The sequence below is a fragment of the Dendrobates tinctorius genome, unplaced genomic scaffold (genome assembly GCF_039654945.1).
Source record: "Dendrobates tinctorius isolate UK_male_01 unplaced genomic scaffold, ASM3965494v1 ptg000157l, whole genome shotgun sequence".
NCBI classification, from domain to species: domain Eukaryota; kingdom Metazoa; phylum Chordata; class Amphibia; order Anura; family Dendrobatidae; genus Dendrobates; species Dendrobates tinctorius.
This window is the reverse complement of record NW_027361824.1, coordinates 7,363,197-7,382,664: the sequence shown is the minus strand read 5'-3', so window position 1 is coordinate 7,382,664 and position 19,468 is coordinate 7,363,197. Positions and strand designations below refer to the sequence as shown.

Sequence of the window (19,468 nt, the reverse complement as noted above, 5' to 3'; positions counted from 1 at the left end):
TGTACTACACTTTAATATGATCTAATGTGGCCTACACAACTCTAAAGTGGAGTGTTTGGTGAACTTTATTTCCTTTTTTTTTTGGGGGGGGGGGGAGAAAAGGATGTGACCAAAGTTTGAAAGATATAGTATCACAAATTTTTTGGAGTGATTACAATGCTGGAAGCTAACCTACAATGCAATTGATGAGGCTCCAAAAAATAGGGTGATTCTAGTCTGGCTGGCCCTGAAGGGCACAAGCCAGCAAAAAGGCTCCTCTATCTAATCCTATATAGATTGCCCTAAAATCGTTTTAACAAGGACAATACAATGGGCTTAGATCATCATTGTGACATAAATGGCCAAAAGATAGGTGTCAGTAATTTTTTATTTTAATTGCTGGAGCCATGGTAAAATTGCATATATATATATATATATATATATATATATATCTTGATTAGATCATAATGTATGGAAGCACACACTTCCTATGGATTTAGTATCATGCAGCTCTCGGATTTATATTAATAAGCTGTTTCCTTTGGAACAGATTACCCAGAAGGGTTAATTTGATAATAGGGGTCCTTTAGTTATGTTGATAATCACTCAATAGTCCTTGTAATATTTGTCTTTATATGTAAGATTATTGTTCCCGCTGCAGCGGTGAAATATGTGTGTTTTTTATATGTTTGCACTGAGCACCTGTCTGTTTTACTTGTTAGTTATACAGCGGCTGAGGTAGGAGGAGTGTCTGGATGACATGATTTGCTCAAGAATCCATCATTTCCCCCTGCACTTTGACCCGTGGAAGCGCTCGAGTAGCGCGAAACGGCCGTTGTCAGCCATTTGACACTCTTGTTATCACATCCCCGACGTGACATGTAATTATGTGTCAATAAATCTTCACTATTATCTCGCAGAGTGCGACCTTTTTTCTTTGGAAACCACAAGTGATTTGTTATGAGGTCAAGCACCCGGGAATCCTCCATGTGAGCTCACCGCCTGCTGCAAGCCACGGATCCTAGCACGGTAACAGCGGTGCCGCCCGCTTCTTCTTTTTTATTACTATAGCACTGGTTTCTGGACTGAGCACGCTTTGTTACTGGATCTAAAGAGTGGATTATATAGACGTTGCATATATAGCAGTTTGACCATGTCGGTAGACATGGAAGCGGACACAGCCACATTGGGAATGAGCTTACAGGCTGGTCGGGAGGATGTTGATAAATATTTTAAAGAGTGTGAAACATGTGACGAAGTGCAGACATTAAGCACTAAAGCTTTGGAATTTAAATTGATGAATCTGGCTGAAAGAGAGACAAAATTATTTTGGACTAACAATTCATTGAAGTCCTACATTGATTGTGGACGTGCACTCCGTGGATTGAGAGTGTGGAAGGAAATTTCCGAGTTTAGGAGTGATGCTTCCTTTCGTACGGAATGGGAAAACATCCTACTAAAATGTTCACAAGATTTATTGCAATTAGTCCTGGCCAACAATTTGCGCAATTATGATACAGTTATAGAGGAATTAACAAAATCACAAGAAGAGTTAAAATCAAGACTGACGGATAATCAGTGGCTTACATTGAATAAAAAAATGGACAGTAAATTGTTACCGATGCAGGCAGAGATTAAATTAAGGAAACGAGACAAATTTTTACGTGATAAAAATGATTTTTTGAATGGTCAGATATTCAGCTGGAATAAGCAACGAATGAATGCACATACTGGACAATCAGGAAAAGGGAAATATAAGCGCCATTTCCACAAACAGAATCAGGCTCCAATTAGGAGAGATTATTTGACAACGGATTCTGATTCAAGCATGGGAGAAGGTGTTAGCTTATCCATGATTCCATCTAATCAGCAAGCATCAGCAGAGGCAGGTGCGTCTGGATCACACATCCCTTTAGGCGGAGGATCAGAAGAGGAAGGAGGAAGACCTTATGGACAAAATCGCAAGAGAAAACAGGTCTCATGGAGACCAAGACGTTAAGGGACACATCATTGCATGCAGTAATTAATCTAACCGATCATGTGTTACAAGATTCTCATTATTCGTTACTAGCTAAGGGTCTTAATTTTTGTATACCAGGTAATTTTGATTTGACAGAATTTAAGATTGATTTGTTTAAATCTATTAGGAAGATGCACCTACATAAGCATTTTTTATTTAAATCACCTACTGACACTCCATTATCAGGGGAGGTACAATGTGAAGTGGGTCCTTTGGGATTTATGGCAGGAGTAGGTACTTTGGCAGAAGTGCATGAAGACGCTGCATTATTGTTGAGCATTACTGAACCTGAGGGTGATTTTCCACAAATGATTAAAACCCCATTCTTAGGGGGTGTAACATCCCAATATATGCCCCCTGTCTCCCCAGGAAACCTAATCGATTTATTTGAGATGTTAGTCATTAAAGATGTAGAGGCATTAGTATATCCTATAGCACCTTCGAATTTAACAGTGGCAGAGAAGCAAGCAATGAGAGAAATCAGAGATTGGACGGACACAGTAGTGAGACCATCAGATAAAGGAGGGAATACTGTTTTTTTTTGCCCAGAGAAATGTATTTAGCAGAAGCCCACCGACAATTATCAGATACAGTAACATACACTAAATTGGTGGGAGATCCTACCCCTAAATATATAAGAGACTTGAGGTCTTTACTTAGGCAGTATGTTATAAAAAATACTATTTCTGAAAAAAAGGCAGAAAAATTATTACCTGAATTTCCCACACGTCCTCACTGGTACCACGTACCAAAATTACATAAATCCCTCTCTTGTCCTCCAGGTCGCCCCATTGTTTCTGGGATAGGATCAGTGACGGAGGCACTTTCACAATATGTAGATTGGTTACTACGACCACTGCTCACTCAGATCCCGTCTTACATAAGAGACACGAAAGCTTTTTTAGAAGTAATACATGAGTTTGGTTGGCAACCTGGCTTTTTCCTAACATCAATAGATGTAGAGAGTCTGTATACAAGGATTCCTCAACAATTGGGAGCTGACACTATTGGAGAGATATTAGGTACCATAGGGAAAGAACAAGGTTTTATTGATTTTGTCTGTGATGCATTGAGTTTTATTTTAACACACAATGCCTTCACTTTTGATTCAAAATGGTATTGTCAAAATGTGGGAACAGCGATGGGTACACCAGTATCTTGTACGTTTGCGAATCTGTTTTTGGGAGCTTTCGAGGAGAAATATATTTACAACATGCAAAAATATTTTAGACATATTAGACTATACCTCAGATATGTGGATGATGTGTTCATAATTTGGGACGGTACACAAGATATATTTGTGGAATTTGTTAATTATCTCAATGATGTGAACCAAATGAATATGGTAATCACCCATAAATTTGGAGGTGTTAAATTAGAGTTTTTAGATGTCCTGTTGGAGATCAAAGATGATACTATTTGTACTTCGGTTTTTAGGAAACCTATAGCCACCAATTCCATATTGCGGTTTGATAGCTATCATCCCACACATACCGTTAATTCAGTACCATATAGTCAATTTTTGCGAATATTTCTTTTGAATAATACAGTGGAGGGTCGGGAACGACAATCCAGAGAACTATATGAGAGATTGAGGCAACGAGGATATCCTGACCATTTATTGGACACCACACTTCAACAAGTGAGATCACATTGGGATGACAGTAGGAGATGTGTCGTTTATCAACAGAGTAAAGAGAGTAAGAAGGAAAAGAGATTCACCTTTTGTTTCCGTTATGGTCCGATGGATCGGCAGATTAGATCAGTAATTAGGAAACACTGGCACATTTTGGAACAAGATAGAGAGCTGTTTGATATAGTGTCAAGAGGACCACTTATTTTTAATAAACGTAGTACAAGGATTAGGGATGTTCTAGTGCAGAACCGGTTAATAACTCCACGTGATACATGGTTGAATCAAGGAATACCTAAGGGAAATTATAAATGTGGACAATGTCCTTATTGTAGATATCATTGCACTGACCATATACTACAAATAGGTGCGGTTAGACATACAGTGTCCAGTCTAATTACATGTAAGACCGATCATGTGGTTTATGTCATCTTCTGTACATGTCGATTTTTTTTACATAGGAAAGACAATACGTCCACTCTATGTTCGATTTCGGGAACACTTCAAGTCGATAACAACGGGAAAAGGAGTGCCACGTCTTATTGATCATGTTAGGACTGTACATGGGATGGATCCAGGTGTCCTTTCTATTGCTGGTATTGAAAAAGTCATGTTACCCCCACAAGGAGGGAATTTGAATAAATTATTATTGAAGCGGGAATCCAAATGGATTATGGATACACGGGCAACTGGTCCCATAGGTTTCAATGATAAAATAGATATGGCCATTTTTTTGTGATAACTGATTTAAATAATGCATTTCTTTTTCCGTAAATACTGGCAGGTTATAAATTAAGGACAAATAGACAAATATCTAGGGGATAATGTAAATTATTGGTGTTAAGTAATACATATCTCATAAAAAAAAATATAAAAAAATATAATTAAAAAAATATATAGGTATTTCCTTAATTGGTTAGTTCTGAATCATGCGGTATAATTTGCCCTAAAATCGTTTTAACAAGGACAATACAATGGGCTTAGATCATCATTGTGACATAAATGGCCAAAAGATAGGTGTCAGTAATTTTTTATTTTAATTGCTGGAGCCATGGTAAAATTGCATATATATATATCTTGATTAGATCATAATGTATGGAAGCACACACTTCCTATGGATTTAGTATCATGCAGCTCTCGGATTTATATTAATAAGCTGTTTCCTTTGGAACAGATTACCCAGAAGGGTTAATTTGATAATAGGGGTCCTTTAGTTATGTTGATAATCACTCAATAGTCCTTGTAATATTTGTCTTTATATGTAAGATTATTGTTCCCGCTGCAGCGGTGAAATATGTGTGTTTTTTATATGTTTGCACTGAGCACCTGTCTGTTTTACTTGTTAGTTATACAGCGGCTGAGGTAGGAGGAGTGACTGGATGACATGATTTGCTTAAGAATCCATCATTTCCCCCTGCACTTTGACCCGTGGAAGTGCTCGAGTAGCGCGAAACGGCCGTTGTCAGCCATTTGACACTCTTGTTATCACATCCCCGACGTGACATGTAATTATGTGTCAATAAATCTTCACTATTATCTCGCAGAGTGCGACCTTTTTTCTTTGGAAACCACAAGTGATTTGTTATGAGGTCAAGCACCCGGGAATCCTCCATGTGAGCTCACCGCCTGCTGCAAGCCACGGATCCTAGCACGGTAACAGCGGTGCCGCCCGCTTCTTCTTTTTTATTCCTATATAGTGTTTGCAACCAACCAATGACAATGGATGCGGATGGAAGCACACTAATATAGGAGCAAAAATCTGGCAAAATTTGCTGCAAAAAAAGGACTATGTATGAGGCAGTGACGCACACTGAGCGGACTACAGCGAGCGGTGGCTGTAGAACACACTGCAAAGTGAGCTGCACTCACACACAGAGAGGCCTATCAGACAGCCAAAAACAGTGCAGAGAAAAGAGCTATAGCACTGAAAGGCTGCTGAAAGGCTCCCCTGTCCACTCCTTTAGTGTTTGCAACCAACGTATATGGATACGTATGGAAGCACACTATAGAGGAGAAAAAAAAAGCAGCAATAAAATAAAAATGTGTATGAGGCAGAGACACACGCTGGGCGGCCTACAAGAAGACGTGCCTGCAGGACACACTACACAGCGTGGGTCTGCACTCACACAGCCCTTGCAGACAGCTATTAAAACAGCGCTGCTGGGCTACAAAAATGCTACTGTGGTGGATTATGTAGCCTGGGTAGAGCAATAGATATGTTTGATGATCGCTATTTCTAACTGTCCCTCACAGTCTTCAACAGCAGCCTGTCCCTAACTGAATTCACAGCAGAGTGACCAGAAATGGCGACTGCAGCGATTTTTATAGTGCATCATGACATCATTTCAGCAGCCAATCACAGCCATGCCAGTAGTTAACATGCCTACATGCCTAACAGGATGTGCCCACACTTCTGAGGATCCCCATTGGCTGAATCAAATCGAGTGGGCTCCTAGCATTATGGGAACTTCCGATTCCGGTATTTGATATGAAAAAAGTATCGGAACTAAGTATCGGAATTCCGATACAGTGAATATTGGCCGATACCCGATACTTGTGGTATCGGAATGCTCAACACTACTCAACACCTATTACTACTGCCCTAGGACTACAGCTCTACCTGTGGAGAGCTATTACATCTTTGCTGTGCCCCACCATCTGTCCCAGAGGATCTGCACTGCAGCGTCGGCTTAACACCTTCATTGCCGAGTACCACAGGTGGCATCACAAATCATCTACAAATAAACTTTATTTAATTTCACCCATTTTATAATGGACGCCCAGGGCCATGGACTGGGGCCACCACTGCCGTGTCACATCCCTCTGAGACACTGCCGGGTACCAAGTACCCCACAGCCCTGGGAGTGATCCACAGGATGAGGCTGCAGAGCTCCATTCTCAGAATTCCAAAGCCTCAGGTCTGGGATCACTGGAGTTCCCAGCAATCAGCAAGATATATTGTATCCTATTGATAGGACATAACTTGATTTTTTTTTAAATAAACCTTTAAGTATTTTTATCTATAGATAGCATGGATAGTATACAATAACTGGTTCATTAAACCTATTTCATCATGTTACTATTTGGTCTCACAACAACTTGCTAGAATAAACATAAATGTTCGATGGGAAAGCCATTAAAGTCACTAATGAACTTATTAATAGATGTGGGTGTCTTGGGTGTAATCCCACTGGGCACAACTTCCTGATGTCTTTCGCTGCTCATCTGTCATATTTTAAAGAGGAGTATTCATCTCCACTAATACAGTCCTGTATAAATGCTGTCTCCACTCCATTACCGACCTTTTCGGCCTTAATTTGTGTGATTCTAAACCTAAAGTCTTTAAAAAATGGAAAATGTGTCGATGCACATCAATATCTATGACTTTGTTCTTTTAGGGCTTTGGGAAATGGAGCATCTGAAATATTTGTACTCCGTGATTGCCCTTGTAATATATCTCAGCACCATATTCTTATGTACATTAATAGTGTATGTTGTATGGACCGAGCCTTCTCTCCATGAACCCATGTACATCTTCATATGTAACCTGATGTGGAGCGATATAATTGGCAGCTCAGCATTCCTCCCCAAGCTGGCCATAGACTTGCTTTCTGGATGGTCCACCATCTCCTTTTCTGGATGCTTGATCCAATCCTTCTGTGTTCAGCTCTTTGCTGCTGCCGAAGCTCTAACTTTTACCCTGATGGCCTATGATCGATACCTGGCTGTAGGTTTTCCATTGAGATACCACTCTCTGATCACCAACAGGAAGTCTTTACATTGCTTGGCTGTCATCTGGTTGGTGGACTTGAACGTCAGCTTGGTGTCTGCTTTATTGGTGGTCAGGTTAACACTATGTGGTAACGGCATCAATAGTGTGTACTGTGAAGCTATGTCTCTTACCCAGTTGTCTTGTGTCAGTACAGTTGTGAATGATGCTTACGGGACCTTTTGGGCTTTGCTTTTGCATGGGGGATCATTAACAACTGCAAGCTACTGTTACGTACGGACATTTCTCATTTGTCTGAAGATCTCAATGGAAGCCTCTCAGAAAGCCATCCATACATTGGTGACCCACATAATCACGTTTTTTACTTTCATGGTGACTGTTTTATTTGTCAGTTTCAGGTATCGGTTAAATGGTGGCTCCTTATCTGCTGTGACGCACTTGGTGATATCGATAGGAGGTCCAACAATCTCAATGGCCCTAAATCCTCTCATTTATGGGATAAGGACTAAAACTTTGAAGACTAAAATGATTCAGAATTTAAAGAAAGTCCTTCAGAAGGAAACCTTGGTTAAATCCAAGTAATTCTTGATTTGTGTTATTTATAATGTAATTTCATTCATAATTACAGGAGCCCACAAGTGCCAAACTTATCTTTGTGTTCAAATATTCAAGCGCTAAAGGATCTGTTGGCTTCGCAAAAAATGTATTGCATCTAAGTTCTTCAACATTGCCTATTTTTTGGTATAATCAATACTGAGAAATACAAGTAGACACTAAACTCTCATGTAATACTATTAGCGGTGTGTCTTGCTCCAAATTTATTCTGCAGAAGGACAATGACCCCAACATCCAGCCAATGTCATTAATTAGGAGTTCTGGAGGTGGTGATCCAGCCCCACAGAGCCCTAATATCAGATCACCCCGTCTGTCTGGGATCACATGAAGAGACAGAAGGATCCACACAAGCCTCATACACAGAAGATCTGGGGTCAGTTCTCCAGAAGGATAGTTGAAAATTTAGGGTCAGTTCTCCAGGAGGATGGTTGGAAATTTAGGGTCAGTTCTCCAGGAGGATGGTTGGAAATTTAGGGTCAGTTCTCCAGGAGGATGGTTTGAAATTAGAGATGAGCGACTTTGCCTTTTTTAGGGTCAAGTCGGGTTTCATGAAACCCGACTTTCTCAAAAGTCGGGTCGAGCGAAATCGGCTCACTATAGGGAAAAGTCGGGGGTCCGACTGAAACACGAAACCCAATGCTAGTCAATGGGGAAGCAAAGTTGGCAGGGAGTGGGGGACAGTAAACATACCTACAGTGCCCATTTCAATGCCAAAAACATCAATTCTTATTACTGAAGCTTGTCAACCTTAATTTACTTTATAATAATAGTTACGCACTGAAAACTGGGGGTTATTTGGATAAAGTTGTGGGGGGGGGTAGGGCTGGCTCCAGGTTTTCATGTGCCCTGGGCCAAAGAGCGCCCCTTTAACACATACCACAACTCATGATGTTCCGATGCGGCACAGAAATATAGGTATTGTACAATGACAAATACTTCACTGCTTACATGACTTGACTGATCTATTTTAAATTCTACAATAGCCCAAAAAAAAGACAGTATATTACTCCATACAGTATTATGGCCACCACATTGTGCGCCATACATAATAATGAGCCCCATATATTTCTCCATACAGAATAATTGGTCACATATAATGTACCATACAGTATATGATGAGCTCCACATAATGCTACAGCATATGATGGTCCCTATGGACGATGCTCCAGTGTGTTAAGGGCCCAAATAATGCTCCATATATAATGGGCCCCATTTCTAATGCTCCAATGTATAATGTGCCCCATAGATGCTGCTCCAGTGTCTGATCTGCCCCATTTAGAATGCTCCAGTATATGATGGGCCACATGGATGATACTCCAGTGTCATATGGGCCCAAATAATACTCCATATATAATGTGCACCATTTCTAATGCTCCAGTGTATAATGTGCCCCGTAAATGCTGCTCCAGTGTCTGATGTCCCCCATTTGGAATGCTCCAGTATATGATGGGCCTCATGGATGATGCTCCAGTGTCTTATGGGCCCTAATGCTCCATATATAATGGGCCCCATTTCTAATGCTCTAGTGTATCATGTGCCCCATAGATGCTGCTCCAGTGTCTGATGTCCCCCATTTGGAATGCTCCAGTATATGATGGGCCTCATGGATGATGCTCCAGTGTCAGATGTCCCCCATTTGGAATGCTCTAGTATATGATGGGCCTCATGGATAATGCTCCAGTGTCAGATGTCCCCCAATTGGAATGCTCTAGTATATGATGGGCCTCATGGATGATGCTCCAGTGTCAGATGTCCGCCATTTGGAATGCTCCAGTATATGATGGGCCCCATAGATGCTGCTCCAGTGTATGATCTGCCCCATTTAGAATGCTCCAGTATATGATGGACCTCATGGATGATGCTCCAGTGTCAGATGTCCCGCATTTGGAATGCTCCAGTATATGATGGGCCCCATAGATGCTGCTCCAGTGTCTGATCTGCCCCATTTAGAATGCTCCAGTATATGATGAGCCTCATGGATGATGCTCCAGTGTCAGATGTCCCCCATTTTGAATGCTCCAGTATATGATGGGCCCCATTTTTAAATTAACCCAGGCATAGTATGTGAAAAGAGCTCCATGGAGTAACCTGAAGTGTGTGCTGCCGCATCCTTCACTTTTGGTGTGGGTGAAGGACACAAGGAAAGTGGTTGCTCCTGACCAGAAGCCTGTACTTACGACTCAGTGCTTGCATTTTTTTAAACTTAAGAAGAGGAGGCGATAGAGCTGGAGGCTGTTTCAGCAATGTAAGCCAAAAACAGTTTCTGATGCTCCGGCTTTAAAAGCAGTCTACCTACTCCCATAAAACAAAGCCTTACAGGCCTTCCAGAGCTACACCATGACGCAGGCTCAACACCTCCTGCCTTAGCTGCTATTGTGTTTTTGGCACTACCAGCAGATGCACCACCACCACCATCAGTACCAGGTGGCCCCCCACGCCCACGTCCGTGTCCTCTTCCACCATACTTCCTCATGTTTTAGAAAATTGACCCAAAATACCATCAGAAATATGGTACTGTATCAGAAGCGTACAGCTCTATACAGTCTAGGGATAACAGTAAATCTCCGTATATATTTCATGAATCATACACAGACGCTCACAGGCTCAGTATGGATTACCCAATAAAATAAAAAGGTGAAAAAGGGTACAGTATCACCAGATACAAGGTATATATAGTATAGTGTAAACATTCTGAATCTCCGTATACATTTCAGGAGGCAGACAAAAACGCTCTCAGGCCCAGTATGGATTACACAACAATATGAAAAGCTGTAAATGGGTAATGTAACGAGCGTACACCTGTATACAGTGTTGGGCAAATTTGAAATCTCTGTATATATTTCCGGAGTCACCCTCAGATGCTCACTCTGTCTGGGTTTGACCATAATAAAAAATGTTGCAAAAAAGGTACTGGATAACAAGATAGCAAGTATATATTATAGGGTACAATTGAAATCTCTGTAAACATAGTCCCGTAGTCAGTCTCAGACGCTTACTCAGTATGGATTTGACCGTAATACTAAATGTCGAACAATGGTACTGTATAACAAGATACAAGCTGTATTGAGTATAGGGTAAAAATTGGTATCTCCGATTCTCCATATATATAGAAGGTGTAAACTACACATGCTCACACACGCTCACTCACTATGGATGATACCGTAATGCAAAATTTGGAAACAAAGGTACTGTATCAGCACATACCAGGTGTATCCAGTCTAGGGGTAATTGTAAATTTTCGTCTATACTTCCGGAGTCAGACACAGACACTCACAGGCTCAGTATGTATTACACCAGAATTTAACAAGTAGAAAAAGGGAAAGGTAGTCGAAACGTACAACAGTATACAGTGTTGCGGTACTTTTAAATCTTCGTATATATTTCAATCTCAGTAAGCAAGTCCAGACTCTCCGCTACTGGAAACTACATGGATACAAGTACAGACGGAAGTTAGAGTGTTATCAGAAATTTGGGAATTACTCATCGCAGGAAAACCTCCCAGAAGATGTTGCAGAGGCAATGCAGACCATCAATTACTGTGTCTGTGGAGACAGCGAAAACGGTTCTTTGTGATGAAAGGATTGCTTTATTGCAGTAGCGTGGATCACATCACCGTTACTCGTCTCCATCAAACTGTGATCACAGGGAGAGATGTACACATGGTCCTCACTGCCTATCATAATGAGTCTGGTCATTTTGGAGTGCAAAAGACAGAAGCCACAGGCCGTAGGCGATTCTATTGGATTGGCATGAGAGGAGACATTGAAAAATGGTGGCAGGAATGTCACACGTCTGTGACTATCACAACTGTAAAAGGTGATCATAAAGCACCACTGCATCCGCTTGTAAGTTGACGTCCATTACAAATGGTAGCCATTGATCATCTGAAGGTAGAGGCCAGCAGGACAGACCATAGCTACATCTTAACCATCATCGATCAATACACCAAATTTCTAGTGGCTGTCCCTGTGAAGAATTTAATTGCCCAGATTACACAGCGGTGGAGCAGGGAGAGGTAAGTATTGCAACTTGCAAGTGCTGTGGCCATGACCAAGCAGGGGGGGCACACTCATGGTCAACGGTACTGGCACAGGGCCCCTCATAGTACGCTGGTGTGTCTGAGGGTGATTGGGCCCCCCCACAGTCAGAGACACTGTATTGTACCATGAGGGGCCCTCTGCCAGTGCCGTCGGCCATCTGTGGGCCCATCCACCTGTTCAGAGCAATGGCACTTGCCCGGGTGCACCAGGTGTTGACCCCAGCCATTGGGGGGGTGGGCAGCCCACTTAGGGAGGTTTAAAAAATGGCATATGTTGATGTGTTGGCTGGACATTCAGCTGCTGCAAAGGGCGGAATTGGGCAAGTCCGAGGAAGAGGAGGACAAAAGCAAGGCAGTTTTCTGGGAACCTATGTGTCATCAGAGGAAGGTGGGACAAAATCCTTTGCAACCCATGCATGGTTTATTTTAATGAAGGTTGAATCATCAACATTTTGGGTAGACAGACGGGTCCTTTTTTCTGTCAGGATTGATCCAGCAGCACTGAAGACTCTTTCAGATAAGACACTAGCAGCAGGGCAAGCGAACTCCTGTAAGGCATATTGCACCAATTCAGGCCTGGCGTCCAGTTTAGAGGCCCAATAGTCAAAGGGGAATGACTTGTGAGGGAGAACATCGATATGGGAGAAGTAGTTTGTAACCATAGTTGACAACTGCTGTCTCCTGTCACTTTTAATCGATGCAGTATTAGCCACATCCTGTGGCATGATGTTGTGTAATTTGCCTTTGTAGCGTGGATCGAGGATGCTGGCCAGCCAGTAGTCATCATCTCTCATCATTTTGGAAATTCGGGGGTCCCTTTTTAGGATCCGCAAGGCATAATCGCACATGTGGGCCAATGTTCCAGGTGTCAATGATGCACTGCCAGTGGTGGGTGGAGGAGCACTTTCTGGCAAATCCACATCCCTACAGTCACGCACAAACACTGTACCTGACCTTGGAACACCAACATTTTCTCTTGCCCCCTGAGAAGCATCCTCCTGCCCAAAATAATCATCCCCCTCATCCTCTTCTTCCTCCACCTCATCCAGGCCAGTTCCCTGACCAGACAATGGCTGACTGTCATCAAGGCTTCCCTCCTCCTCCTCTGCAGATGCCTGATCCTTAATGTGCATCAAACTTTGCATGAGCAGACGCATAAGTGGGATTCTCATGCTTATGATGGCGTCGTCTGCCCTTAATAGCTGTGTGCATTCCTCAAAACACTGAAGGACTTTACAGAGGTCTTTCAGCTTTGACCACTGCACACCCGACAATTCCATGTCTTCCCTCAAACTGCCTGCCCGTGTATCCTCCCACAAATGCATTACTGCTAGCCTCTGTTCGCACAGCCTCTCAACCATGTGCAGGGTGGAGTTCCACCTTGTTGCAACGTCTATGATTAGGCGGTGCTTGGGGAGGTGGAGCAATCGCTGCAGCTTCTGCATACGACTGGAGTGTACAGCCGAGCGACGGATGTGCGAGCACAGTCTTCACACCTTATGGAGCAGGGATGTTAACTCCGGATAATTATTGAGGAAGCACTGCACCACCAGGTTCAAAGTGTGAGCCAGGCAAAGGTATGTGTGTGAGTTTTGCACGGGCTATGGCTGCCACAAAATTACGTCCGTTATCACTGACTACCTTGCCTGCCTCAAGATGTAGACTGCCCAGCCATGACTCTGTTTGTCTCTGCAAGTAGTCGACCAGTACCTCCGCGGTATGTCTGTTGTCGCCCAAAGACATCATCTTTATCACAGCCTGCTGACGCTTACCACTAGCTGTTCCATAGTGGGACACCTCATGTGCAACACTGCCAGCTGCGGATAGAGTGCTCGTGTGACTGTGCTCTGCGGACGAGCTGTCGCTGATGGAGGAGGAGGAGCGAAAGCCTACAGCCAACTGTTTCCTATACCATGGGTAGGCAGCACTGTTCCACTGCCGCTGTCCCCAGTGGAGCCTGCATCCACCACATTAACCCAGTGCACAGTGATGGACACGTAACGACCCTGGCCATGCCTACTGGTCCATGCATCTGCTGTGAGGTGCACCTTTCCACTCACTGACTGTTTTAGTGCATGAACAATGCGGTCTTTCACATGCCGGTGGAGGGCAGGGATGGCTTTTCGAGAAAAGAAGTGCCATCTGGGTAGATCATAGCGTGGGACAGCATAGGCCATGAGGTCGCGGAAAGCTTCGCTTTCAACCAAATGGTAGGGCATCATCTCTAATGAGATTAGTTTGGCAATGTAGGCGTTCAAACAAAGTGTACGCGGATGAGACAATGAGTACTTTCTTGTCCTACTCAGAGTGTCTGGTAGGGTGAGCTGGACTGGAGAGCTGCATATGGGGGAAGTAGCGGTGGACCGGACGGAGTGAGAGGGGGTTGGTGATGGTCTTGGTGGTGATGGCCTAGATTCAGTGTTGTGTTGCAAAACCATTGTGATTCCCTGAGTGCTTTGGCCTTGCTTTAGTGCTGGTGGTGTGCTTAACGGTGGCGGTGGTCTTACAGTGGGGGAAGCGATGGAGCGTTGCTGGCTACCTTGAGTCGTAGAAGGTGCACACGTGCTACCTGAGGTTTTGTAGTCCGTTCACGCTTGCAAGTGCATCTTGATTAAATGTCTAAGCATGCAACTGGTATTCAAATTTCTGAGTTGTTTACCTCGGCTAAAGGTCCTTCCGCACTTCTTACAGGTAACCTTTGCCTCATCAGTAGGATTTTGGACAAAGAAGTGCCACACTGCACTCTTCCTACTATGGTATACATTTTCTGGCCTTGTACGCTGTGCTAAGTTGACCGTCTGGCCAAGCTGTCCTGCAACTATTTTAGTTTTTGGTCCACGTTTTTGGACAGCTATGAGCTTGCCAGATAACCGCTCCTGCGATGTCAATGCCTGCTGCGGATCCTTCTCCTTATTTGAACTATTGTCAGCACCACCCTCCTCCCCCAATGGATGCCAATCTGGGTGAAGAACTGGGTCATCCATCACCTCCTCTTCAAAGTCATCTGCACCTTCCTCTTTACCTTCCTCTGTGTCACCGTGTAAGGTGGTATAGTATGTGGGAAGTGGCACCTGAGTTTCATTAGGGTCAGATTCTGGCTCAGTAGACGGTGAGGGCAATGAAGTGCTCTGGGTCGATGTACCAGAAGAATCATCTAGCAGTGGCTGTGCATCAGTGCACTCCATGTCAGATTCATCTTGGACTGGGGAATTCAGGCTTTGACTGGATAACCCAGGCATGGCATGTGAAAAGAGCTCCATGGAGTAAACTGAAGTGTGGGCTGCTGCATCCTTAACTTTTGGTGGGAGTGAAGGACACAAGGAAAGGTGTTTTTCCTGATCAGAACCCTGCACTGACGACTCCATGCTTGCAGGTTTTGAATGTTCAGAAGAGGAGGCAATAGAGCTGGTGGCTGTTTCGGCAATGCACGCCAAAACCTGTTCCTGATGCCCTGGCTTCAAAAGCGGTTTTCCTACTCCAAGAAAAGGAAACCTTACAGGCCTTCTTGGGCCAGATGATGACACAGGCTCAACACTTCCTGCCTTAGCTGCTATTGTGCTTTTGCCAGAACCAGCCGATGCACCACCACCATCAGTACCAGCTGCACCCCCCTGCCCACGTCCGCGGACTCTTCCACCATACTTCCTCATGTTTGGGAAAATGTACAAAAAATACCAGCAGAGAGATGGTACTGTATGAGAAGTGTCCAGCTGTGTAAGGTGTATGAAAAAAAATTAAATCTACGTATATATTTTGTTAGTCACAGACGCTCTCACAGTATGTATTGGACCGTAATCCAACAAGCAGATATACGGAACTTTATCAGAAGTGTACAGCTGTATATGTTTTTTATGTAACTAACAATCTCCGTATATGTATTTACGGAGTGTCACACACACGCTGACTCTGTATAGATGTTACTGTAATGCGAACGGCAAATATACAATACTATTTGAGAATTAGACAGCTCAATACGGTGTCTGTATGGAAAATTGTCAATCTCTGTCTATTTCTATAGGGACTGACACACGCTGTCTCTGTCTAGTTTTCACCGTAATCACACAGCAGATATATGAAACTGTTTGAAAAGCGGACAGCACTCTAAGGTGTAGGTCTGGAAAAATGGAAAAACTCCTCAGCTTTTTTTCCAGAGTTACACACAGATAGCTTCTATTTGTCCGTGATACCAGCCGGTATACGGTAGTGTGTGAGGAGCGTACACCGCTATACAGTGTATGTATGGAAAATTTTAAATCTGTCTATTTTTATATGGAGTGACACACGCTTTCTCTGTCTAGTTTTCACTGTAATCACACAGCAGATACAGTCATATGTAAAAGTTTGGGCACCCCTATTAATGTTAACCTTTTTTCTTTATAACAATTTTGGTTTTTGCAACAGCTATTTCAGTTTCATATATCTAATAGCTGATGGACTCAGTTATATTTCTGGATTCAAATGAGGATTATTGTACTAACAGAAAATGTGCAATCTGCATTTAAACAAAATTTGACCGGTGTAAAAGTATGGGCACCCTTATCATTTTCTTGATTTGAACACTCCTAACTACTTTTTACTGACTTCCTGAAGCACTAAATTGGTTTTGTAACCTCATTGAGCTTTGAACTTCATAGCCAGGTGTATCAAATCATGAAAAAAGGTATTTAAAGTGGCCACTTGCAAGTAGTTCTCCTATTTGATTCTCCTATGAAGAGTGGCATCATGGGCTCCTCAAAACAACTCTCAAATGATCTGAAAACAAAGATTATTCAACATAGCTTTTCAGGGGAAGGATACAAAAAGTTGTCTCAGAGATTTAACCTGTCAGTTTCCACTGTGAGGAACATAGTAAGGAAATGGAAGAACACAGGTACAGTTCTTGTTAAGCCCAGAAGTGGCAGGCCAAGAAAACTATCAGAAAGGCAGAGAAGAAGAATGGTGAGAACAGTCAAGGACATTCCACAGACCACCTCCAAAGACCGGCAGCATCATCTTGCTGCAGATGGTGTCACTGTGCATCGGTCAACAATACAGCGCACTTTGCACAAGGAGAAGCTGTATGGGAGAGTGATGCGAAAGAAGCCGTTTCTACAAGCACGCCACAAACAGAGTCGCCTGAGGTCTGCAAAAGCACATTGGGACAAGCCAGTTACATTTTGGAAGAAGGTCCTGTGGACTGATGAAACAAAGATTGAGTTGTTTGGTCATACAAAAAGGCGTTATGCATGCGCTGTATTGTTGACCGATGCACAGTGACACCATCTGCAGCAAGATGATGCTGCCGGTCTTTGGAGGTGGTCTGTGGATTGTCCTTGACTGTTCTCACCATTCTTCTTCTCTTCCTTTCAGATATTTTTCTTGGCCTGCCACTTCTGGGCTTAACAAGACCTGTACCTGTGTTCTTCCATTTCCTTACTATGTTCCTCACAGTGGAAACTGACAGGTTAAATCTCTGAGACAACTTTTTGTATCCTTCCCCTGAAAAGCTATGTTGAATAATCTTTGTTTTCAGATCATTTGAGAGTTGTTTTGAGGAGCCCATGATGCCACTCTTCATAGGAGAATCAAATAGGTGAACTACTTGCAAGTGGCCACCTTAAATACCTTTTCTCATGATTTGATACACCTGGCTATGAAGTTCAAAGCTCAATGAGGTTACAAAACCAATTTAGTGCTTCAGGAAGTCAGTAAAAAGTAGTTAGGAGTGTTCAAATCAAGAAAATGATAAGGGTGCCCATACTTTTGCACCGGTCAAATTTTGTTTAAATGCAGATTGCACATTTTCTGTTAGTACAATAAACCTCATTTGAATCCAGAAATATAACTGAGTCCATCAGTTATTAGATATATGAAACTGAAATAGCTGTTGCAAAAACCAAAATTGTTATAAAGAAAAAAGGTTAACATTAATAGGGGTGCCCAAACTTTTACATATGACTGTATATGAAACTGTTTGAAAAGCGGACAGCACTCTAACGTATAGGTCTGGAAAAACGGAAAAACTCCTCGGCTTTTTTTTCCAGAGTCACACACAGATAGCTTCTATTTGTCCTTGATACCAGCCGGTACATGGTAGTGTGTGAGGAGCGTACACCGCTATACGGTCTGTGAAAAAATTAACGCTCAGTAACTCACCAGGTCAAAATAATAACATTTGGAGTGCTTTGAAAAAAGCAGTTTGAACCGCAGTGTGCACACAGCAATGCTGCTAGCAGGTAGCCTTAAAAGGCAGCCTAATAACCACCAGCGCTGCTGCACAAAAGCAAAAATCCTCCCCTTTAACTGCACACTAACTGTACAGTGAAAAGCGCTATCAGCAGGAGCAGTTTTTTTTTCTTCTTCCCTGCCTAATGCTCTCCTTCTTCAGAATCAGCAGCAGCACCTCTCCCTATGCTAAGATCGGCAAAAGTAAGATGGCGGTCGGCAGTCACCGCCTTTTATAGCCACCGTGACGCCACACAAAGCCAGCCAATCACTGCAATGCCCTTCTCTAAGATGGTGGTGGCCGCTGCCTATGTCATCGCGTTGCCCACAGTGTGCGTCCTCCATCATTGGCTGAAAAAAGGTGCTGGAAGCATCATTTGAAACGCGACTTTGGCGCTCGGGTCGCCGACATCATGGCCGACCTCACGCTATGGTCGGGTTTCATTTCATGAAACCCGACTTTGGCGAATGTCTGCGATTTTTGAAATTGACTGACCCGTTTCGCTCTACTCTATTGGAAATATAGGGTCAGTTCTCCAGGAGAACAGAAAGATGTTTGGAACAACCTCCTGCCGAGTTCCTTCATACCCTGTGTATAAGTGATGAGATGAAGTGATGGTTTGATGCTGCGTTGAAGGTGAAGTGAAATCATAAGAAATATTGATGTGATTTTGATTTCTCTTTTGTTCAGTCATTTTCCATTTTGGAAATTGATAAAAATAAACAATCTTAATTTTGAAGGCATTCTTACTTGTCAGCATTGTGTTTATAGCTGCAAACAAAATTAGCAAAATACTGTACATCATCAAATATAATTACAAGTTAACTAGAAAGGTCACATATACTCTTAAATATTTTTTTAAAACAATCTAAAGTTTAAAAACAATACATAATAAATAGAATTGGTTTATTTTCCTAATAATAAAATAAAAAAATGATCATATCCAAAAGGAAGTTGTTTTCCCAATCCTCCAATATCATGGCTCTTCTTTCCTCCCACACGTCAACAAGCTCACTTTTCGTCTTTGAACCAGTCACAGAAGAAGAAGAGGTTACCAAGCTCCACACATCTTCACATCCTACTACCTGCAGCAGTGACCTTATTCCCTCACATCTCCTTTAGTCTCTCTCCCCAGCTGTCACTGCCCAGGTAACTAAAATATTTTAAATATTTAACCTCTCTCTTTCTTCCAGAATCTTTATGGTCTTTAATCTCCTCTTCAACTCTAAACTCTTGGAAGCTTTGTC

The 19,468-nt window shown here is 42.7% G+C and overlaps 1 protein-coding gene across 1 annotated transcript; it reads left to right on the top strand.

Annotated features, from left to right (window-relative positions):
- Positions 1-6,996: 6,996 nt before the first annotated feature.
- LOC141051449 (olfactory receptor 4E2-like) lies at positions 6,997-7,944 on the top strand. The gene has a single exon (XM_073548377.1). The coding sequence runs from the start codon at positions 6,997-6,999 to the stop codon at positions 7,942-7,944; it is 948 nt and encodes a 315-aa protein (XP_073404478.1).
- The last annotated feature ends 11,524 nt before the right edge of the window (positions 7,945-19,468 follow it).

Excerpts from the sequence above, each read along its gene's own strand:
- LOC141051449 (XM_073548377.1), top strand. The coding sequence starts at position 6,997 with ATGCACATCAATATCTATGACTTTGTTCTTTTAGGGCTTTGGGAAATG.